Here is a 24,263-nt window from a genome sequence, read left to right as displayed (position 1 = left end):
GACTCCCACTCTGTGTTATGAGGAGCCCACCAGAAACGACCACTTAAGACACAGTTTACAGCCAACTGAAAGTCTTATTCGAGCCAACTGAGATCACACCCAGGTATTCCGGGATCTAGTTAGGTGTGATCCTGAGTGTCCAGAGCACAGGGTTTTGAAGGCAAAACCTACATCCTGGCATCTTGCTTGGCAGCTGCGGAGGTGGGGTAAGGAGCTTTGCAGGAGCTAAGAGTGGTTATCTGTAGGAAGTTCTGCACTAAAAAAAGGCTAAGTTAACTAGGATATCCTGACCTTGGACTCCTAGACTAGAATGGGTAATTTCCCATGGGACTCTCCAGCAAGGAGGTCAGATTCTAGTTAAACTTGAAAGGGCTTCAGCAAGAAGACAAGATGGAGGAATTTTTGCACTGTCTTGCCCTGTTACAGTCACTTGCCCTGAGACCTCATGCAAGTACAAACCACTGTGGTTGACCCCATGCCTACATGTTTGTAAATAGTCTTGTATTTGTAACAAAGTCCTCTCGCTCCTGGCTCTGTGTGCCATACGACGGATGATGGTTGTGACAATGATAGTGATCATCATTCACACAAGTGCCACACAGACACATTCAAACAGGAAAGGATATTGATTGATTGAATCAGATATTGGATATTGGGAGAACGATTGAGCACCTGTTTGAATGTGTATGTTACAAACACTAGAAAACTAGCAAGTGAAGATGGAGACACTCTAAACTGTGCTTTAGTGTGTTGAGTATTAATAACCATTAGCGTCATCTTTTACAGCCATTTATCTAGTTCCCAGGCAGTGCAGCATACGCATATCCTTAAGGGTGTGTCAGAGTAATTTTATCAGAAGTTATATCTGATATGAAAATGAATATTATGCGAGAAAGACAGGTCATCTTTGTCACACTGACTAGGAGGGCCTCCAGCTCCCTGCTCCTGGGTACCCCAGAGGTGCAACTGAAAGGTGATGCCAAGTTGAGGGTGGCAGCCAGCAACAGCAACAGGAGATCTGGCTGAGCTCACGGACAGTTTGAAATTGAATGTGACTCTTGAGCCCTTTTAGTCCCAACCTTTCCTATTCATTCCTCCCTCTTCTTGCCAGCCCCTGGCATCTTCCCATCTGTGTTGGGACTTTCTTCCACACTGCATAGACAACTGCACACTGGAGGGCGGTGTTTCCATGTGGATGGCGACATGCTGCATCTACGTATCACTCATGGTACCCAGTGCCCCTTCCCATCCTCTCCTTCTACAAGTGGCATGGCATGGGATGACAGCAGCTGTCCCACTTCTCAGTACGGAAATAAGAATGTTTCCATGGTCAGTGAGGTCGGAGTCAGTTGGAGCTTCTCAGTCCTTGGGTTGGAAACTGTTAATCCCACGGATTCGAGGAGAAAGACCTCTGCCCCAAGTCATGGCCAAATTAATTAAAGCAAATGATTAGTTAAAGCAAGCTTTTTTAAAATTTGTATACACAGGCTCTTTTTCTCTGTCTAAAGGCAGATTCAAGAGATCAGCATTGGACATGGATGAGATAAGGGTTTTTATAGTTCAGGATTAGGGGGTTTCCAAATGGGAGGGTTGGCAGGCAAATAAGCGGGGGTCACAGGAGTAGAACACAAGCATGACAAGTTGATGATAACAACCCCCTGAAACAAAGACATGGTTGCAAGGTGGTCATAACGAGGTATTCATGACAACGTGGTTATAACAACAGGTGGTCATAACAAGGCAGTCTTAACAACAGGTGGTCATAACAACCTTTTGAAACAAAGACATGCTTGACATTCCTGGAACAGGCAGAACAGAGCAATTTGTAGTTAAGGTTACAGGTGGGTCATAGCTCAATCTTTGAGAAATAGAGATTTAATCACAAACAGGAATGAGCCTAGTTTGTCTTTACTCTAAGATGGCTTTCCCGTCTAAGATGGAGGCAGGCTTATCAAAGTTTTTCTTCTGGTCTATTTAAGCTCTGTGTCTGGGGGAAAGACTTCTTATTGGTTTGTGATGCTTCTCCTGCATACACTGTGGGCCACAGTATGCACCCTGTCCTGTATCTCCAAGAGCAGCTGCTGGGCATGTTCACTACTTTTTCCTTGCCAGATCCTTGCCCTGAGAACCAGCTCAGAGAGTTTTTCTTTAAGACACTACTCGGCTCTGGCTCCCAAGGAAAAGTACACACTTCTAGTCTTTATAAAGATAATCTTTCCTTGAAGGTAGGCACATAGATGGACAGAAATCAACTCCAGCTGTGAAACCAGCCCATGGGCTGGCATGGGGAAGAGCATGTCAGATTCATGCTTCTCCTGATTCTTCTGCAAACCCAAGGGACCTGCTCTGTGCAAAGCTAGGAAAAGGTACCATGGCTCTGGACCAGCCTGTTTGTTCATATTCTGTAACTGGCTCCAAACACCTCAGTATGAAATTTAAAGCCCTCTGGGATCCGGCCACAGGTGCTTTCCATTCTCAGTGCCCACCCCCTCCCCCTCCCTGTGTCTCACCCCTCCATCCAGGACGCCTTTGACATGAGCCTATCTTCCTCTCTGTTCAGACTCTATCTTTGAGTGTGGATGAGTACCTCTGCTCCTAGGAATGTGCATCAATAATATACTACAAAGCTGTTGTCCTGGAGGAAGTTATCCCCTTCCCTACTCTGCAGGCCAGGGGGACAGACTTTGCAAAGGACAGTATATGTCACTCCTCTTTGAAACCTCCCCCCTCTCTAATGATGCAGAGCCAAGACACAGTAGCACACTCCAGGTACAGTCCTTAACACTGTTCAACTTCCATTTTATTTCTTTGATGGTATATCGATTTTGCTTTTCACTAGAGGAAATGGTAAAAGCATCCTTTTACAACAAGCCTTCACTGAATTACCAAAAGCAGCCTAATCTAATGAAAATATTAGTTGAGCAGTGATCTTCACACAAAAACAAAAGAAAACATGAAGATGGAACATGCAGAATCAAAGAGGGGGACATATTAGAGGAACGGGTACAACCCCATTGTTTCTGCTAGCTTGGTGACTGCAAGTGCCCTCCTTCTCTTCCTCCAGCTCCCCAATCTAGATAAAAGGAGGATGCTAAGTGTCTTGGTTTCTTTGATTAAGTTTGGTTCATAGCATCAGAGTTTTATTCTAGCATGGTAGAGACATCATGACAGAGCAAAACAGCCAGGAAGCATGGACTGTGATTTAAAAACAAACAAACAAACAAACCCTGACAGAAGCCACTCAAGGAGAAAGAGTTGGTTTGTCTCCACTCACCAGGGCAGCACATTATGGTGCAGAAGTCAAAACATCAGGAGCTTGAAACCACTGGCCATAACCTGCCCCAAACTGGGAAGCAGAAGCATGACTGCTCATAGTCAGCTCACTTTCTCCTCTTTACACAGCCCAGGATCCCAGCCACTTGTAGTGGGCATTCTTGCCTCGGTTTACACAATCGATATGGTCTCTCACAGGCTTGCCTCCCAGGTATTTACAGATCTTGCCAAGTAACAGTACCTACACCCAGAATTAAATTAGTATAGTCATTCTAACTTGCTCCAAACTTAGTCCTGTGCTTGGAACACATAAAATTCTCAACACATGCATCTATCAGCCCAGTTCAAATCCGGCCTCTGCCACAAAGCCTTTCTGAGTAATGTAACTTCAATATTCTTTCCTCCCTTTTTTACTTCATGGCACTTTTACCATCCTGTGGAATGTCACATATTGTAGCCTATGCATAGTTTTGGAGTGTTAGGCTCCTAATGTAATTAAATTTCATGCCATATTAAGTACATGCTGTGACTGTTAAGCTTTTGAATATGAATAGTGAGATAGTTAATTTTCATAATCAATATGACTCAATTTAGAATCACCTAAGAGACTGAGGTAGACCTTGCAATATGCCTGTGAGGGCTTCCTCCGAGAATATATTGTGATAAAAGACCTTTCCTGAATGTGAATGACACTATCTCATGTGCTGGAGGCCCTGACAGAGTAAGAGGGTAAATAGGAAAGAGCCAACCTCCAACATTCCCCTGTCCACACTTCCTGTTCTGCTCTGTCATGTCTCTCCCCCACAAATATGGGATTAAACAGATAAACAGATATGATCAAACCTCCTGGACCCATGAGTCAAAATGATAGTTTGTCACAGTGACTACAAAATGGACCCCTCCCCTTTTGCTTCATGGGTTTTAATAGCAGCTTGTTTTTTGTTTTCTGGAAAGTCCCTCACAGATCTCAGTGTACTATAAAGTATCCAGGAAAATAGCCAAGATTTCTTGGTGAATATCATTGAAACCACTTACTATTGTACTAAGGACAGGAATATGGGGTCCTGCCTGTTTCATATCCTCCTCTGGATGAAGAGAGGAGATCTCAGTGATGGGAGAAATAGACATTACAGAGTCAGATAATGGGGCAAGAGGCATAGAACACAGCAGTGGCCTGTGTTGGACCACACGCTAGAGCTGGCTGACAGAGGAAATGAGATACAGAGACACAACCAGACATACTAAATTTCCAGGACAGTGGCCTAGGGAAACCTGATGTGAAAGTTCTGCCCGGGACTTTACCCAATGAAAACTGGACCTCGAGTCTGAGGCGAATCTGCACATGGATGAGAACAAGGCTGGATGACTTCACCAACAGGGCTGTTTCCAGGACGAATTATCTCTGGCTGAATCATTTACTTCGCTGTTCTTTCTACCCCCTTTCTCAGATGTTGCAAAGAAGTCTCTTTGGAAATACCGTCGATGTTCTGGGCAGAGACTGGAGGAAGGCACATTTCAAGTTTCACCGTCCCTTCTCTGATCTGGCTTTTGCTTTACAAGTAGAAAAGGTGACAGCTGGCGACAGCTGACTCAGTCATTTCCGGTTCCTAATCCCATTTTGCTGGTCTATGCTTCTTTATGGGTGCATGTGTCATTATAATCAAATGTAGAAATGAATGTGTAACTATAAAGGATAAAAGACTTTTTAATGTTACCAAATATTTCTTAGGCTCAAACCAAGTCAGCGTCTCTTTATTCCTCCAACCCTTCCCTGTTAGCATTCAGACCTCCCCTTGGGGACCTGGCCAATATACAGGCAGTGCCTTGGCTGGCTCAGGGTCCTGACAATCTCAAGCACTCATTGCTACGTGGTCTCTCTGCACATGCGTGAAGTCCCCTCATAAAAGTTGGGGACCTACCACCTTCTCTCTTCTTCTCTTCTTCTCTCCTCAGGCCCACCCTCTTCCTCCCTCCCTCCCCCCCCCCCCATGAGGCAGCTGCGCTCCATGTGAGTGCTGTCTGCGTGGCGTGTCTCCGTCTCTTACCTGCCATGGGGCACCTTGGCTCCAACCCACCAAGGCCTCTCGCCTGCTGTTTTTAAAATATAACATTCTCATTCTCATTATGCTGCTTTTCTCCAAATTTCAAGCCCCCAGAAAAGATTTGCAAGGCAGCAGGAAATCTAGAAACTTTCCAACTTGCTCGAAATACAGTAATCCATGTCAGAAGTCACTAGTCACACCTACATTTCAGTAGCCAGCCAACTGGTTTCTTGCCTCCTTCCCATGTCAAAGTGTGGTATGAAGCCAGGCACAGTGATGGCAGGAAGGAGAGAACTTTGATCCCCAGGCATCAGGCTGAGGGCGGGAAGCTCGTCACTGTAGATTCTAGCTTGGTGACAGCATCCAGCCATAGCCCACGGAGAAGGGGACACGGAGGAGCGGGTCCCTTTGCTAAGCCCCAGGAGACATCAGGAAGGGAAGGTACAGAGAGGCACAGGCAAGGACAGCGTCCAGTTCTAAGATTTCCTTCTTGTAAGGATGCCTCTAGAGTGGTAGCGCCCAGCTCCAGCCTTCCTGCTTCCCCGCTCTTTTTACCCACTTCAGGGAGGCGCCCAGAGCATTCAGATGGCTGTACAAGGATCCATCATCAAACACTTACTGTTTTCTAGAGAGCGAAAAGACTGCACCCTGCACAGGTAAGAGGACTGTGGTTAGCACATAAAAGGTGGCCTAACGACCTAGAATCTTCATATGCTAAACAGTCGCAATGAAATTCTCAGGTTGCTTCAGGAAGGATGTCCGTCCCTGAAGAGAGAAATGGCTCAGGTTTTCCTAGAGGGGCGGGGTTCCCCCGGGAGGGCTCTCCTGAGGTCACATTCAGTGTTCACCTACAGAATAAACCTGGCAGATTCCATGTTCCACTGCAGACCACCTGCCAAGTAAGGTGAAACGCCAGGTTTCAGGTGTGCTTACGTTTCCACATGAGATGGGAAGGGCCAACCTCCCATCCCTACGGAGACTCAAGCCGTGATGTAAGAAACTGGCAAACGAGGGGCCATCTTCCTACTCAACCGGCGGAAATGGAACAATGTTGTGTACTTGCCCCTTTCTTACAGAATCAGCTGACACTTAGAAACTAGCAAACCTCTCTCGTGATCCCTATGTTAGATATTAGATATAAATCAAAAAGGCATCATCCTCCAGCAAGATAAGTTATCACCTAAAACAGGAGTTCAAGGTGCAATACATTCTAAGACCAGGAATAGCCACGAGCAGTAGAAACAGAGCCCAGGATGTAAATTCTTTGTGCAAGCGATTTATGAAGGGGGTGCCCTCAGGAGACCTCTATAAGAGGGCAAGGAAAGAGCATAAGAAGGGAGAAGCTCCGAAGGGGGGCGGTGGTCCCCAGACATTTCAGTGAGATGGGGGGCAGAGCTGGGGAACACACATTGCTCTTCGGTCTGCCCACCTTCAGTGGAGAGGCAGGGCTTCTCTTCTTCCCACGCCAGCCAGTCATTGGCCAGGGCCCCCTCAAGGGAAACTACATCATTTAGTCATTTCTGGGCAAAGTGACTCCAAGCCATTAGAAAAGTTGAAAAGTAGGAGTGACAAGGAGCAGGACCCAAAGAAGATGAGGGCGTGTGAGAGTATAAGAGATCTGAGCTAAAACACACAGCCGTTCACTGCATAAGCACACAGCCTAGCAGTTGGCTGGGCTAGAACACTGAATACATGTAAATAAGTCACTGCTCTGGGAGCCCTGCTCCATGTAGCCTTCCCGAACCTTCCCTGTCACAAGTCCCCTCTCCTCCCTGTGAGCACATTGTCTTTCTGTCATTCTGTCTGTGTGAGCTTTGCAGTTATTCTGTCCCGTCAAAGAGCTAGACAAACATTACCAAGACTGCTAGCCTTTGTCTGTGAGCCAAATGTTAAAATTTGAAAAAAAAAAAAAAAAAAGCAGAATAAAGATTGTTCCCTCTTCCCTGAGAAGCTGGAGGTCCTCAGGACACATAGTGCCCTGAGTTGTGTGGTAAAGAGCAGAGACTCGGGACCCAGGTGGCCTGAATTACTCAGCCTCTGTTTGTCACTCCCTCACCTCTAAAACAGGAACAAATCTAGTATTGTGACAGAGCACTTTCGTGGGTTAAATGAGGTAATATGTGCAAAGTACTGAGTGAAGTGAGCGATGGCTAAGGGTGAGCTGACATGGACCTCTTTAAGACACGAGGAGGTGGAAAGGGGGCATTGGGAAAACTGAATGTGCACGTGCCTGAGGGAAAGGCACGGGAAGGAAATGTGCAGGGGGTCCTTGGGGTTCCATCTGGGAACAGGTTTTGCAAAGTGGACATGTGGGAGGCGAAACTGCAAGGATCGTTCAGGGTGAGCCATTTTGGAGTTCAGAGACACAACAGGACAGTGTATAGGATGAGACAGGCTGGTGTCGCTGAGAGAATTAATGTGCTGCCGTGAAGACTGAAGTTGTAGCCCAAGCAGGAAGACCATACTGTCCTGCAACACCCTCACATTGCAGGCCGAGAGGGAAGCCCGTAGGCTGTCCCCCATACTCAGAAAGGGACATAAACATCGGAGGCCAGGTTGCTCATTCCATTGTTGAATTCCCTCGCCCCTGCCCGCATTGCAGCTTATGCAACCTGAGCCAGCGTGAGCAGGAGCAAGCTCTCGCTGCCGTGCTGGCCGACATCCTGTGGACTGCAGGAGCAGCTCAGAAGGCCGTCATCTGTTTTGTCACCAGAGACATCCGTAGCACTCCAATTCTTGACCACTCCAGCAACAATTTCCTTGAGAGGGTAAGTGCACACCAGCCATTGTGTTAGCTAAAGAGCCAGTGGAGCTTGAGTGTGCACATGGTCGTGGAAGCCCAGCCCCACTGAGGACCTGAACGAGACAAAGACACCTTCAGAGGATGCAGTCACCAAGGGCTGTAAGTGACTGGTGGCCAAAATGGCGAGTTTCTCCTAAAGTTCACTTGAATCAAGAATCTACTGCAGTTGGCCTGGTGGACTTTAGAATATCTCAGTGGTAAAATGTACTGCTAAGCCCTGGGTTTGAGGCATACCAACAAAAAGAAAAGAAAAATCCACCTCTGAAATCAGCATTAGCTGCATTTCTCTATCTTATCATAAAGACAGTTAAACTCTATCAGGGAAAAAAAAACCTGCTCATAGTTTTTTTATTTGAGATATCATAGTGACTCAAAATTGAGGGATATAACAGGGATGCTGTCACCACCCAGCTTTACCATGTATGTTTTATGTGGCCTTGTGTTTGATGTCAGTTTTTCGCAATGTGATTTTATAATGAAACAAAAACCTCCCTTTAGGTAATAACAGTGAAATGAGATCTCTTAGAGAGAGATGCCTTTCATCTTCCTTTTCATTTTATCTTCAATTCCCGATCTATAGCTCCGGCTGTTTGAATTTTCAGAGAAAGAAGCCGCTGAGAAATTCATCTATGATCATTTACAATGTGTAAGTGTTTAAATGTTGAGGTAATCCCTTTATGTGGAACTGATCTTACCGCGATCTTCATTCTTTTAAAAAGCTTATTTCTAGTGGTGCTTGTTAAGAAAACCAGGTCATTTTGAGGGCTAAGGAAGGGCAGAACAAGAGACAGACAAGCCTGCCTTTCCCTCCTCACAGCCTGGACAGAGGCCAGATCACACAGAAGCCACTCATGGACGCCTCCTTTCTTCAGCTAATCAATCCTAGAAAACAGCACCTTTCAGGCCAGATACCAGGATTTCTTTGGAGGGGAGGAAAATGTTAAAGCAGGCTTACCTCATCTCGTGAATAACAAACTAAAGTGGAGACAAACTAATCTGTGTCAAAGACGGGTCACACTGACTTCAAGTGAGTGACTTAGGGCCTTGCAAGGCAGCTTCCGTTCACCTCTTCTGAGGGCACCTTCACAACATCCTCCACTGCACTGCCTCTTCTGCAGCCTGCGTAAAGAGGGGACAAAGTAGTGGATAAGAATGGCAGAAAAGAGGAAGGTGTTTTTTAAAGGCTCTTCTATAGAGGAGAAGAAAATGAAACAGGATTTTCTAAAGAATTAAAGACCTCTGGTGTAAGCAGAGGATAATTAGCAGGCTAACCATGAAGCCATGTGCTGCAGAGTACATGGGCAGAACTGAGATTTATAAAACCCCTTGCAAAGGCAATAGAGGCAGAGAACTTAGGCATGGGTACTTACATCCACACTATAGATTATCTTGGTTAAAGTAATGGGAGACAGGGTTTCGGTCAGAGATCTGAGCTGAGGCTACAAATAGGTTCCCCCATCCAAAACTAAGAATTGGGCAGGCATGATTAGAAAATGTCTCAAGTCCATGAGGACTAAGCAGTACTGGTGAGGAGGCATGAGGGCCACCGAGTCAGCTAACCCAAGCTGGCTATTACTACAGCCCCACTAAGGAGGAGCAGGCATGATTTCCTGAGTGAGGGGAGCATCCCTTCCGGGCGGGACCAGAGAAACCTTCCGGCTACAACACTGTAATCAACAGACCTTAATCAAACTCTACCTACTGTCAATTGCATCTGTCCTGCACCCCGTTTTATTTAGACAGAGGTTTCAACGTAGAGCTCTGAGGGCTGCTTGTGGGCAGGAGGACTACTGCTGTGAGCTGACACCCCCCACCCCACCTCCTCAATCAAGTGAAATGCTGAGGTCCTAGGCCCCTTCCTCCTGCCCTGCAAAAACACAGATTGAAGTTCCCAGGAATGCGACCTCGATTGAAAATGTAGTCATTTAAAGATGTGGTTGAGTTCAGAAGAGGTCAGACTGGATCGGGTGAGCTGGAATTCAACAGCTGATAGTTTGTATAGGGGAAATCTGCAGGCTGCTTCATGGGAAGCGTGCCGTGAGACACAGCTAAGATCGAGAGAGGTCTGGGTACTAGGCCTGTGAGCTGATGAGTGCCAATGGCTTCGGCAAGCGACGTGTGAAGATTCAGGAAGGACCCTGTCCCAGGGCCTTCAGAGAAAGCACTGCCCGACTCTGAACCTTGGTTTCAAACTTCCAGGTCCCGGCATTGTTAGGATATGGATTCCTATTATTTCAGGACATTCAATTTTCTGATAAAGTGTGAGAGCCACCCTAGGAAATCAAATACATCATCTCATATGAGCGGAGCGCCAGCCTGCATAGTGGTACAGCTCTTCACATCTTAATCTGTACTTGTCAAAAAAACAATCGGGAAATTTCACAATGGAATTGTGGAATCAGAATTTGTCCCAGAAAAGATGGCAACCCTGAACTTACGTTCTTTTATGTCTTCATTTAACTGACAGGCTGCTAATCCCAACAGATGAACTGACGGGGTGATGGAGAGTCATAGCTGGTAAAGGGACTTGGGCAGGTGTGACTCGGGATCTTGAGATGGGGGAGGACTCTGGATTGCACTGTGTGCCTAATTAACCACAGTGTCATTACCAATGGGAAGAAGGAGGTGGGAAAGCTAGGGAGGTGTAAGGATAGAGAAAAGACTAGGTGGTGGCCATGAAGAAGAGACGAGGGCAGGTCCTTCAAGTTGGAAAAAGCCACACTCCATGGGTTAGGCTAGGAACTCCGTTAGAACCCAGGTGAGTAGCTGTCACTTCCGCTGTGCCCATGCCGGGTTTGGAGCCTTAGATGATCATTCAGGGTTGTTTTCAGCCACCAAGTCTGTGGTATTGTTGTAGCAGCAATGAGGTAACTAATACACAACAGCTTTCCAGCTAGCCTCAGGCCCCACACTTCCTACATTTCTTATACCCCGAAGAACACTCATTTGAAGTCCTGTCTTCTGCCTATGTCTCTGGAACCTGTTCTCAGGCCTGAGGGTTCTGTGCTCTACCAGGATACAGATATACATGTAGACATGCTAATCCATGAAGAAAATGAAATGTGTCTTGTCAAAAGCCTTCCTGTTGCTGTGCCTTCAAAGGAGGCTTTAGCCCTGGACACCTGGAAGGCCAGCAAAGGGGCTGCTTTGCAGTGAGGAGAAAGCTGACAGAAAGCTAAGGTAAAGCTAGCCCCAGAGAGGATTGGATTTGATCAGACAATTTGGATATGATCCACCCAGTCACAAATTGCCTTTTGAAAGTTCTAGGTAGGACAGCCTTAAAGAGGGACAGATTCTATGGATCCAGAATGTTCCAAGAACCAAGATGTGTACCGTACATTATTCCATTTAATCTTTGCAACAAATCCCAGGGGTTGGGGGAAGAGAATGTAGTAGTTGTGAAAGTTGCAGATAAAACTAAAGAAGCTGATGAAGAAAACTATCTTTGTACACCTGTCAATGCCAAAGCTCTTTCTGTGAGTCCCCTGCTTCTTCTGAACCCAGTGGGGTAACTAGAAAAGACATGTTCAGCAAAGCAGGTCAGCTCAGTATGGCACCAAGGGTCCTGCTAAGGAACAGACTCCAACTTAGCTGTGATTTAAATAGAATCACTAAATAGAAGGAGAAGAAAGAAAGGCTAAGTTGAAGACCGAGAGAATGTTGGCCCATGGGTGGCCTTCAAGTGAAGAAGACGGGAGTGACTAGGAAAAAGAGCCTCCATTCTTCCAGTAACTAGGAAGGGGGCGGGCTTTTCTTAGACCTTGAAGTCATACCCACATGTGTGCCCTCTGTCCACAGTGCTTTTAAGCAAAGGTGTCGGTCTTGGTTTTCACAGTTCCAAGGGGAAAGAAGCCACGGTGTCATCCTGTTCCTCTACAGCCTGGTCTTCTCCAGAACGTTTGAGAGGTAAATTTCACAAATGTCCACGCGGGCATTGCCAACAGGATTGGGATCACATAGATGTGAACTTGGTAGGAAACTATTCTCATTCCCTGTTTTATCCAATGGTTAGTCTTCTGCCCACATGTCTTTTTCTTTAGTTGATTCATCCATATGAGTAGGCAAGGTGTCTTTTGTGAATACTTGTTATCCACAAAAACCCCTCAGATGTCTGATTTTGTCTGTGCTATGCAAAGTTCTGTTCTTGGCACCATGGAAAGTATAAGAGACGATGAGGGGCTCATCTTCTGTGGGTTCCACTCTGAAGAAGACAGCAGGTATACCCAGAAATAGTGGACGAAACCCAGGCAGCACCTGACATCCCAAAGTGGCATAGAGATAATGAGTCCTGGTGGATTCCAGAGGAGGAAGGGTCCTCCAGAATGCACAATAGTTTCATGGAAGAGGTAGGCTTTTTTCCAGACTCTCAAAGAAACACAGGATTTTAAGAGTCAGACAAGGCATAGGGGCTCCTGGGAAGGAAGAATTACAAGACCTGCAGCAGTATTTCTGTCTTTTGTGATAATCATGTTTGTATGGGCTGTGTCATTATTTGATTAGTGAGTTCATTTAAATCAACACGTATTTAAGTGTAAACCTGTTTCTAAACATTAATATTCTTCCCATTAGTATCTTCAACATTAATAAATAAGCAAATTCTTTAAGTCATTTACTGTGATAAAGATGTAGTAGACATGCCTTCACAGGCCTGTAAACCCAGTCACTCAGGAGGCTGTGTCAAGGGAATCACACGTTCAAGGTCTGCCTGGATTACAGGATGAGTTTAAGGCTAGAATGGACAACTTAGTGTGATTTTAATTCAAAATAAGGAGTGAAAGGGGGCTAGGGAGCTGGCAAAATGGGTCAGTAGGTAAGAGACGCTTGTCACCAAGCCTTGAGATCTGAATGTGAGCCACAGAACTCAGAGTATGAGAGAGAATGGATCCTCACAAGTTGTCCTCTGACTCCATAGGTGTGTCATGGTTTTATCAAAAGGGGACTAAGGATCTAACTCAGTGCTAGAGCACTTGACCCACATGTATGAGGCCTAAGGTTTAACCCCAAGATTAACAACTAAAACCATGTATTTAAATAAATGCATCACCATAAACTGTGTGTGTGTGCACACACACGTGTGTGCATGCTGAAATTAGAACACAGGGCATCACAAACACTAGGCAAACTCTACTACTGAGCTACAATGCCCAGCCACTTAAAAATGTTTCATTTTATTTTTTGAGGCATGTTCTTGTAAAATTATCCAGGTTGAACTCTGATTTGCCCTCATCCTTCTGCCTTAGTCTCCCAGATAGGTGGGATTATAGCACTGTGCCACCGTGCTTAGCTACTACCAAAATGTAAATGCTCAAATCTATACCACCTTCTCTCATGCTGTACTTTGAATAGCAATATCCTCAGTTACATGTCATTTACAGAGGACATGCCCTCCAATCTCTGAATAAGTAAACTCAAGAACACAAACTGTTTCCATCTCAGCCTGTATTTCTCTTGGTTGTCAAGAACCACAGACCAATGGTCAAGGGTAGGACCAACCCCTGGTCTCTGATCTTTAAGCCAAGAAACGAAGTTGTAGCCACTCTGGTTTCCACTTGATGAGTCTGTTCAGCCCTGCTTTAAGCCAACACTCTATGGTGTGGTCATGTGTCACACTGTCAGGAAACATCGGTCGTATAGGACAAGCCTCTTCTCTAGTGAGCCTGGAATCCATCTAGAGCATACACAGGAATTCTATTGTAGGACATGTATGTGTCTGTATGTGTCTTCTTCTTCCTTCCTTACCACTTATTCCTTACTTCACCATCCAAACCATAGCTTCTCCATCACTCCTGCAACCCTGGTCCTAGTCCTTGGACATGTAAAAACATGAAGGACATGAGCAAGGGACAGTGGCCTTGTTCCTGCTGTATTCCCTGATATGATCACTGTTTCAGGCCAGATGCTGACAGCTCCCCTCATCTTGCAGGCTTCAGAAGGACCTGGATGTCACCACCACTCATCTCCTGCAGTCCCGTGCTGGAAGCATCCTGTGCAGGCAGGTAGGTGGAAGACTGTGTTTCTTTTGTAGACTCTGAATCAGGCTTGCTTTCTAAGTAAGTCCATTTTCTTCTTGAGCAAAACCTGGTCACACTGTCTTTGAAAGATGAAATACTGCTATCCCTTTGCCTTCTGGTTTCCACAGTCCTTCCCAGATTACCCACAAAAGCCAGAGATCTCAGAAACAGAGATGCCTTGACAAGACTCACCAGGTATCCCTAAGATCTGACGAAACAAAAGGCATTTTAAAACAAAACAAAACAACATTTTAGCTCCATGTTCCTAAGTCACAACAATGGAAACATTTAAAACAAATATAAAGGAAGAAAACCTGACTAGTAAGTAGGTGGGAGGGATGAGTTCTAGGTTAAGACTCAGGAAAAAATGTTTTTAAAAAAAAATGTGGTTTTAATTCTACCAATTTCATATCACACATATGCTTTTCCAGAACTGTACTTACATAGCTGCATTTCTTTTAGTAAAACATGGGCATTTAAAATGATTTTTTTTTATCTTTTTTGTGCTGAGGGTTGAATCTAGGCCCTTAGGCCTGACAGGCAAGCACTCTGTCACTGAGCTGCATCCCAGACCATTTCTGTAATACTTTTTAAAGAAAATGGTCTTCATTTCATTGCTACTAAAGTATAAATATTAACAAAACATTTGATCTAGGCAGTTATAAACATGATTTTGACTGGGAGAGCAAGTCCAAATGTCTTCAATGGCGATGAGAAAGGAAGGTCTGAGGAGACATTACACGGAGTCCTGACCCGCAGTGATGTCGGCTACTTGCAGTGGGGTAAGGACACTTCTGAGGGTGACCGACTCCTGCAGGTTAGTGTGTTTTTGACTCTTAACTCTATAACCAGAATGCAAGTATTTTGCCATGTTTAAAAGTGTCTATGATAATTCAAATCTGAACCTCTTTTCCTTTTTGGTACCTTTGGTATAACTCCCTCCCAACACACACACACTCAGCCCATTTCTGTTAATCTATATGTCGCCACGTATTCTGTGGCTTTACCTGTTGTCTTTACATGACGCTCCCTGGACGGCAGGCTGGCCTCTCCTCTCTGTCTTCCTGTTCTCTCAATTTTCCTGTCTGCTAGTCCCGCCTATACAGATATCTTATCTGTCTTATATTTGTGAGTCTAAGGTTTTATATCTAACTTATCTTTTATCATAACTGAGGAAATTATAACTATTTAGTCTTCAACTACATCAAAGACCCCAGAAGGATATACTATTACCTGAGAAACGGAAGAAGGATGTAAGTAACTTTCGGGAGTCTTGTAGGGTAGACAGAGACAGCTGGCAGCCTGGACAGTCACCTAATGTTCCTTTGTAAAGTTGGGGCATCTGTCTTCAGCCCACAGGTCTAGAGTCTCTCAATCATTTCTTTCTGTGTCCTGTAGAATATCTGGCAGTTTCCTCTGTGAAGCAGGAACCTGAAGGACCATTTCACCAAGCAAAGTTCAGTGGTCACCTTTCTATGGGTCCTGCATGTCCAGTTGATCAAGCAGTCTAGGCAAGAACAGTTTCTTACCCAAATGGCTATTTTTATCAAGGTGAAGATAAACTCCATATGGAGTGTCTTCAATGCCCATCCTCCTTTCTGAAGTAAATCTGGTGCTGCCAGGAGCAGACACGTCTCATTGTCCAGAAAGACTAAATTTTTAAAACATTTTAAATGCCATATTCTGTAGGTCTTTGAAGTGTTTGAAGATTACATACCTAATTGAATTATATCTATGTATACCTAGAAAACAACATGACTATAAGTTTGACTATCATAAAAGACTAATTATTAATCTGTATTTCTTAATTATCCATTACAATTTAAATGAGTTACATAAATGTAATACCTCAAACAAGAATAGAAATATATATACAGTATAACAAAATTAAGTTTAAACTTGTATCAATAAACTAAAATCTATAGCAATGTAAAACATTTTAAACAGAAAGCCAGCTTGGTATATTTGGGAATTTGAGCATAGCTTCTATTACTACTTCCTGCTGGAGGGGGGCGCTGTATCTTACGGGGACACAAACAAAATTTTAGGATTATGGAGTAGTCCATGAGGGTGTATCGTCTGAGCCAATTGCCTTGAAACCATTCTGGATGTTGGATCATCTGGGCCATGGTGTCATCAAAGACCTTTCCAGGGGTCTTGGCTGGTCAAACCTAATGTATCTTAATCTGGAACAAATCCATAGCCTCTGGCTTTCTGTGGAAACAAAAGCAGAGCCTCCTTTCCAAAGCAACATATCCTTACATCCAAATTTTAAAGTCAAGGTACCTTTAAAATATACATATTTGTTTAACTCAACAGCTTTTATGATCAAATGTTTTTCTGCAGTTAAAAATCACAGAGACAACACAATCCAGATTCTCTGTGTAATATCCATCTTTATGTGGCTTATTTTTTATACTACCTTTACTGTCTCTTTAAAGACTTTATTTGTAAAAACTATCTATTTCTTTATATAACTGTATATATTTCTTTTTTTTCTCTTTCAAGCCTACGCACATTTTTACACACATTGTAAAGCATTTAAAGTCTTGTTCCATCTGAATCTGTCTTATTGTGAATCTATTGTTTTAAACTGCAGCATTACTAGGGCTAAAATAGCAGCTTTGGCTGCTGGCTCTGCCCACCTCAGCTTTCCAACATGGCAGTGGTACATTTACCACCAGCTCTAGGCCACCGCCAGCTCTGGGAGCCATCAACTCTTAGAAACAGGGCCGGGCGGTGGTGGCACACGCCTTTAATCCCAACACTCAGGAGGCAGAGCCAGGCGGATCTCTGTGAGTTCGAGGCCGGCCTGGGCTACCAAGTGAGTTCCAGGAAAGGTGCAAAGCTACACAGAGAAACCCTGTTTCAAAAAACCAAAAAAAAAAAAAAAAAAAAAAAAAGAAAGAAACAGTAGTTCTGTGCTTCTATCAAAGCAGCATGTAGCCCAGAAACTGTTTTATTTTGTTGTTGTTGTTGTTGTTTGTACTGGCAAAGACTAAATCTACCACACAGCGTAATGTGTCATTTGTAGATGCCTCATTCCTGCCATACTGCCAGTCAAACGCACACACCAGGAACCCACCAATTTGAGAGAGACAACTAGGAAGCTGTTTTTAGCTCCGTTTTAGAATCTTTTTTCTCAGGTTTTAGGTGGAAACTCTTGCCCCACATTGGGTGCCATTTGTAACTAGAGTTTTTCTCTCCAGGTCCCGCCAATCCCGGCAGTCCCTAGCCCACTTATAAAATAAACATACAGATGCTTATATTATTTAAACTGCTCAGCCATTAGCTCAGGCCTACCATTGTCTACCTCTTACTCTTATACTCAGCCCATTTCTGTTAATCTATATGTCACCACGTGTTCCGTGGCTTTACCTGCTGCCTTTACATGATGCTCTCTAGATGGCAGGCTGGCCTCTCCTCCTCTCTACCATCCTGTTCTCTCAATTTTCCTCTCTGCTAGTCCAGCCTATACTTCCTGCTTGGCTACTGGCCAGTCGGTGTTTTATTTATCAATCAATCATCCACAACATAGTAAGAATCCAGCTTTTAGTGCATTTAATGGCTGCAAAGAATACCACTACATGAATGGTAAAGACTAAACTTTGGTACATCCTGGATGAGAACAGATGGATTATAGTCATAAAGTCCCTAATCACATTTTCTAGAAAAGCTGGGGGTTCACTTTAGACTTCAATAAATATAATGAAGAAAACTCAGGCGGAAGTGAGGGTTCATTTTATGTATTTTGCCTTTCTGTTAGCTATACATAATCACTGCATGTCTATGGGCTAACATTCTGTATGTCTCAGATCTCAGCAATGTGCTAAGATTCTGTTTTGCAAAACATGGAGAAATTTTGCTAGATCAAGTTCGAAGGGTGGAACACAAAAATGACAATTTTTGTGCTTCATCTTTTATGACAAAGCTCTTTCACAGTATTGTAGTTTATAACTTGCATCATGCCCCTACATCGCTTGTGCTACTATTGCTGTTTTTCCTTAAATCAACCCGGTTTTAAGATCGTTTTTAACCTTTACTGCTGTGGTGATACAAACGAAACAATTGCTTGACCCTGTATACATTTAAATAAATAAAGGTTTGTTTTAAAAGTTTCCTCTCATGTCACTGGCTTCTATGTCACATGCCAGCAATGGACATCCCCTCCCATGTTTAGAAGCCTTGGCACAAAGGCAAGGTAGTTCCTACAGAGGTAGAAAAATAACAGATATTGGAGCCTTCAGCAGGGGCAAGACCTGCCCAGTCTTATCCTTCTGAGCTGATGACTGATGACTCTCTCCCAATCTCTGAGCTCTAAGATGGTGGGAAGCAAACAGAATTGTGAATCTTAATCCCTATGGAAAGCCAAAATGTTCTGTGCACATATGAGATTTTTGGCAGATAACAATGAATAGCATTCTAATGCTTCCGTCAGCTAGGCTCACTCAGCATCACTTAGTTGGGAGGATCTGTGTCCCGATACAAAAATGAGTCCTGTGTGTAGCTAGAGTTTTCCTGCCTGGCCCACAGTCAGGACAAATCTCTCTCACCTGCCAGTCCCACAGCCACTCAGACCCAACCAAGTAAACACAGAGACTTATATTGGTTACAAACTATATGGCCGTGGCAGGCTTCTTGCTAACTGTTCTTACAGCTTAAATTAATCCATTTCTATAAATCTATACCTTGCCACATGGCTCGTGGCTTACCAGCATCTTCACATGCTGTTTGTCATGGTGGCGACTGGCAGTGTCTCTCTGACTCAGCCTTCCACTTCCCACCTTTATTCTTCTCCTTGTCCCGCCTACACTTCCTGCCTAGCCAATGGCCAATCAGTGTTTTATTTATTGACTAATCAGCAACACATTTGCCATACAGAACATCCCACAGCACCTGTGTGGGCCACAGGAAGCATATGCTGATTATTCTAGAGCAGTGCTTCTCAACCTTCTTGATGCTGTGACCCTTTAGTACAGTTCCTCGTGTTGTGATCCCAACCATAAAATTATTTTCATTGCTAATTCATAACTGTAATTTTGCTACTGTTATGAATCATAATGTAAATATCTGTTTTTTGATGGTCTTAGGTGACCCCTGTGAAAGGGTTGTTTGACCTCCAGAGGGGTGTTGACTCACAGGTTGAGAACTGCTGTTTTAGAACAAACAATACAAGTGATAAATACTAGTTAGCAATGATATCAACCTGACTGCATACTAAGCCCATTCAGAAAGCTCTGGAAACTATTGATGCCTGGGACATCCTCAAACTTCTTCATGAGCACTAACTTCATAAGTAAGGCACTTCTCCTGTCACACAGAGCTCTACATTGCTAAGTTTTTAACAAGAGTACCTGCCTTTTCATTTTGCATGGAGTTCTATAAGTGAAAAGCCATTTTGACCCCAAATAGTGTTCTTCATCTGAGGGACACTGGACACGTGAAGTCAAATCTCAGAGGTGATCCTAACAGTCAGTGAGGGCTAGAAACCTCTGTCCCAGGTAGCACTTCTCATCTTTGGGTACTGTGAATATTTGTCTATGGTTGTAGAGCTGTGCTATACATTGCAAGTTCTTGTGTGGCACCCACTAGATGCCAGTTGTTCTACCCCCATTATGACACCCCAAAACATTTGCAGATGTCCCCCGGGGGTGGTGGGGGCAGAATTGTCCCTAGATGAGAATTACTATTCTAAAGGAAGGAGGAAATTAAATAAAATCTTCTGGCTTTGTGATTAAATCCATGGTGTGAGGAGAACTGGGAAGCCAGCTATTTTAACAGAACCGACAAGAAACAGCACATCCTCGCCTCGTCAGTGCTGGCGAAGTGGGCAGCCTTTTGTTCCCTTTTAACATTTACAAGGCTTTGGGAACAAGCTGCTGGCTTTATCTGAGGCTAAAATTGAACAGGTGTTTGCAAAGCAGCTGCTAAGCTGGTCTGAGGAACAGGACCACATCAGAGAAAATGCCACCACGAAGAGGTAGAGTGCATCTGAGTCAAGAATTTGCAGGGATCCAGCACCAAACTATGCTCTAAAGAAAATTACCTGCAGAGCCTAAAATATCCTCTAATAAGAAGGGGATGTTTTCAAGGACCTTAAAGGTAGTTGAGCTCACACAGCACATAGGGAAAAAAAAATAAGAGCTTTCCTGCTGGGGAGAGGGCACGATGTAGGAGACCACAGGGCGCCATCCAAAGGCTTGCTTGCCAATTCCAAGTAGGGCAGAGGCTGGAGGCTGCCTGGGGTCACTTTAAGATCTACATTGAAATCAAATCTAAAATGCTTCCAGCTTTGGGGAAAGTGACTAATGTGACTTTTCATCCTTCGTTTTTGGACTCAGTGTTCTCTCCCCAGGGAGATGCCTGCAAATGTGCCCTCAGTGAAAATTGCCTCAAATTGTACACTAATGGCTTGAAACCCTGAGGACGTTTATGATGATGTTGCTGTCATGCACTTGGAGTTTGGTTTTTTTAAAAATGTATTATAGAGCAGCTACAGGCTAACAGTCATCTTACTTAAGCTTCTGAAACATGGATATACAAAACACGCACATTACACAGTTGATTTTCCATGAAGTGGGTTTTTTTTTCCATTCTTTCCATAGCATCTCCCTGTATCAGGACAAAAAACAATTCCCAGCTCATGAAGCATTGATGTAATTTTGCACACATACTCATGTATATTTCTCACTACCCCTGGTGGATAGTAGTTAGGGGGTGTATTATGGAGTGGCTTCATTCTCTGTAGTGCTGAGAGCCATGGGCAGAGAGCTCCTAGTTTTGCCAGACTTTCTCTTAGCAATGACATCTTGTTCCACTTATAACTCAAAACTATAATCCTAACTCCAGTTGGTTGCACGGGATTAGAAAGGCCAGAGGGAGGTAGAGGACCTTGGCCCAAAGCCTTGATTAGTTACATGTCAGAGCAGGGCTGTGAGTCCTGTTCTATCTACACTCAAAGCTCACGGTCTCTGCTGTTTCATACCAGTCATTTTCCAATAAATTTTAAATATAGAAATACTAGTTCTTGGAACTGTATGCTATAATTAGCACTTTCAAATCAACTAGAAATGCAGATTGATCTTACACAACCTTGAGTATTTGCTACAGATGCACTGTGGTGGGCTCTAACATTTTGACAGCGGCAGGGGGTTTAAAATGTATGACAGTTGAGTAGTTTAAAGCTAAAGCTGTTATGAGTTTATGAATCACAGGTTATGAGTTTATGAATCACATGCCTTCTACAGTGTTTGCCCCCATCCAACTTCTGGACAGGTAGATCACAGCTATCAGGTATCAACACTTTTCCCCCTCATTAGGACAAGCTCAGTGGTGCTTAGACGTGTGCTTACCAAGTACCCATCTGCGCTGACTTCAGTCAACCCTGAAGTCAAATATTTCACAACATCCTAGCCTGGAATGGAAACACCTTGCGAAGCAGGCATTTGCTTGAGAAAGGAAATGAAAAGGTTTCAGGATAATGTTACACATGCTGCTAGCTCAAAGACCCTTCACGGCCAGGGCCCTTCCTTTCTGCTCCAAGGCATGATGGCACTGCATGAGACCCATATTTGTGCAACTGAGTGTGTATTGCTTTCAGGGCATCTGGTGGGTCCTGTCCAGGGTGGATGCAATAGATCTGAATAGTATGTGTACGCACCGATGAGGAGAACCTAGTAGAAAAAAGGCTTCTAAGTTCAGAAGGCAACCTGCATGCTGCCTGACAGCTGGGTTCTGTGGCTGAGGAGAAACCCATTCTGTAGCTCTGCCTTTGTCTTCCCAAGTCAGTCTTTTCTTCCTCTGTGATAAAATTGCAGAGATTGCAAAAACACACACATCTTTCTGTCCCAGTGTCACAGCTCAGTGGGTGAGATTTAAAAAGAAAAAGGGATGGTGCTCTCATCAGCCGACACAGCAAGCCCCCTAGAGCCCACCAGACTGACAGTTCCTGCAGGAAGCAGCCAGCTACCCACGAGCTGGCGAGGCACTATTTTGAAGCCTCCCTGTTACTTTTCTATTTGAAGGTACAAGTTTTAGTGTGAGGCTCCAATACCTAAGTGAGAACATAAAGCAGTTTGAGTTTAACACCATCTGGAAAGCCTTAGGAGGCTCACGTGATCATTACACCTGCCAGTGGGAAGAGAAATCAACTCTGAGTTTTAGAAGGGACTAAAGTCATTTAGGTCTTGCCAGAATCATTCCCACAGCAGCCCTGGCAGTGCCTGCTTCCATCCCAATGGTACCCTTTTCTCTCTTTACATCTTCCCTTTGGAGAGCCTGATGGGAAGAAATCCAACCTTGAAAATAACCAATGAAGCGATGCTCACTACGCTCTGCCACTAAGTCACCAAGGTTACACCCTGCAAGCATGATCTAATTTGTTTTTACAACATACCTGCAAACCCTGCCAGAGAAGTTAGATCAACTGTGGGTTCCAGGTGGCAGAGAGGAAAGCCAGGCCATTAACAGTTATACACGGGCTCAATGAAGTCACCAGGGCTCAATGAAGAACACACAACATTTCTGACACTGTGTTCCTACTCATATTACCAACCTGGGGCCTTGGGATTTGCAATGTTAAGCTCCTTATGCAAAGGCACTTCCTAAGTACCACTGTACCAGTGGCACAAAAAGAAAACCTACATGGACTCAATTCTTGCTCTCTGGTGTCAGAATGTGTCCATCTTCCCTGTCCTTATCATTTTTCACAGGATTAAAGAAAGGGTTGAGTTACAGAGGGTTTGGTTGCCGAAGATAGTACTCAAGCGACTGGGCTTCTTACACAATGAGTGAACCTAAGAAGAAAGGTATTTTATTTATAGTACCACTGTATCAAATGTAATTTCCTTCTTACCATGGTGACGTGCACAAATTCAGAACTGGTGGGATCTCACCAATAAAATATATTTAGAATCCTGTGAAGGGGGAGGGGCGACTGGTAAACCATGTCTATTCAAAAACAATTAAAATGCTTGAACTGAAAAATGTCAGTCAAATGGGCATGTGGAGTGCCAAGAACCGGGCAGGGGTTGGGGTGAGGGCTGACTAGATTCAACCAGAAGGTGCTTTGTTTTGATTTTTGCAGGCCTTGATGTTTTCAGACTTGGGGGTCACAGACAGCTGTGGCTCAAGCCAGGTTCAGCCACAGTAAGCCCATTAAAAGAGCCAAGTGGGCAGGGAGATTTATTCAGTGTGGCTTACACCTTCACATCACAGTTCCAAAGGAAGTCAAGACAAGAACTCAAGCAGGGCAGGAACCTGGAGGCAGGAGCTGATGCAGAGGCCATGGAGGGAAGCTGCTTACTAGCTTGCTTCCCATGGCTTGCTCAGGCTGCTTTCTTGTAGAACCCAGGACTACCAGCCCAAGGGTGGCCCCATCCACAATGAGCTGGATCTTTCCACATCAATCACTAATTAAGAGAATGCCTACAGACCTGCCTATGGCCAATCTTATGGGGGCATTTTCTTAGCTTGACCTTATGGAGGCATTTCCCTCCTCTCAGATGACTTTAGCTTGTGTCAAGTTGATATAAAACTAGCCAGCACCTTCAGGTCACCCTTAGATTAGAGGCACCAATTCTCATGCTGATAGAAGAGTGTCTGCAGTGAGTGTGTCCTGGCTGGGTTAGGGATGTGTCCTTCTTAACCTATTAACTGGAAGGAACCTCACTTTAAGAACAATAATAAAATTTTTCTAGGTAACCAAAAGTGAAACACAAAGACAAAATCAACTCCAGTTTGCTCACAACTGAAGAATTTAAAGAAAATGAAGCAATTTGAATAGAACTATTGAGGGGAGAAAGGTGTCGAGCCTGTAATACTTGGGTCTATAACACATGTAATTATCTTTCAAAGCTTGCTTTTCCATAAAATAGAGTTGGTTCCTGAACAAACAGCACTGAAGGATTGAAGGGAAGGGTAATGCGGGACTGTTCCACTCCAGGAACACAAGCTCTGAGACCAGTTGCTCTTCTCAACTTCACGTAGAAATCATGGTGTTTTCTTAGTAGCTCATGTTTATCTCTTTAAATAGGAAAAAAAAGATGCTTTGGTGCTTTGTTGTTGTTTCCTTGTTCTTATTTTAAGAACAAGGTTCTGTGGTTCAGGTTAGTCTAGGATTTACTGTGCAGCCCA

The 24,263-nt window shown here is 44.2% G+C and overlaps 1 protein-coding gene across 1 annotated transcript in view; it reads left to right on the top strand.

The window, feature by feature from the left end:
- Mindy4b (MINDY family member 4B) overlaps window positions 1-24,263 on the top strand; it is a 43,943-nt gene that overhangs the window by 5,774 nt on the left and 13,906 nt on the right. Inside the window, exons 4-10 of the mRNA XM_059264696.1 lie at window positions 4,722-4,841; window positions 5,880-5,971; window positions 7,918-8,083; window positions 8,699-8,764; window positions 11,954-12,024; window positions 14,042-14,114; window positions 14,785-14,946. Coding sequence (XP_059120679.1) covers window positions 4,722-4,841; window positions 5,880-5,971; window positions 7,918-8,083; window positions 8,699-8,764; window positions 11,954-12,024; window positions 14,042-14,114; window positions 14,785-14,946 — 750 coding nt within the window. The remainder of the gene's footprint in view (window positions 1-4,721; window positions 4,842-5,879; window positions 5,972-7,917; window positions 8,084-8,698; window positions 8,765-11,953; window positions 12,025-14,041; window positions 14,115-14,784; window positions 14,947-24,263) is intronic.

The sequence above is a fragment of the Peromyscus eremicus genome, chromosome 6 (assembly GCF_949786415.1).
Source record: "Peromyscus eremicus chromosome 6, PerEre_H2_v1, whole genome shotgun sequence".
NCBI lineage: Eukaryota > Metazoa > Chordata > Mammalia > Rodentia > Cricetidae > Peromyscus > Peromyscus eremicus.
This window is presented reverse-complemented; position numbering and strand designations above follow the sequence as displayed.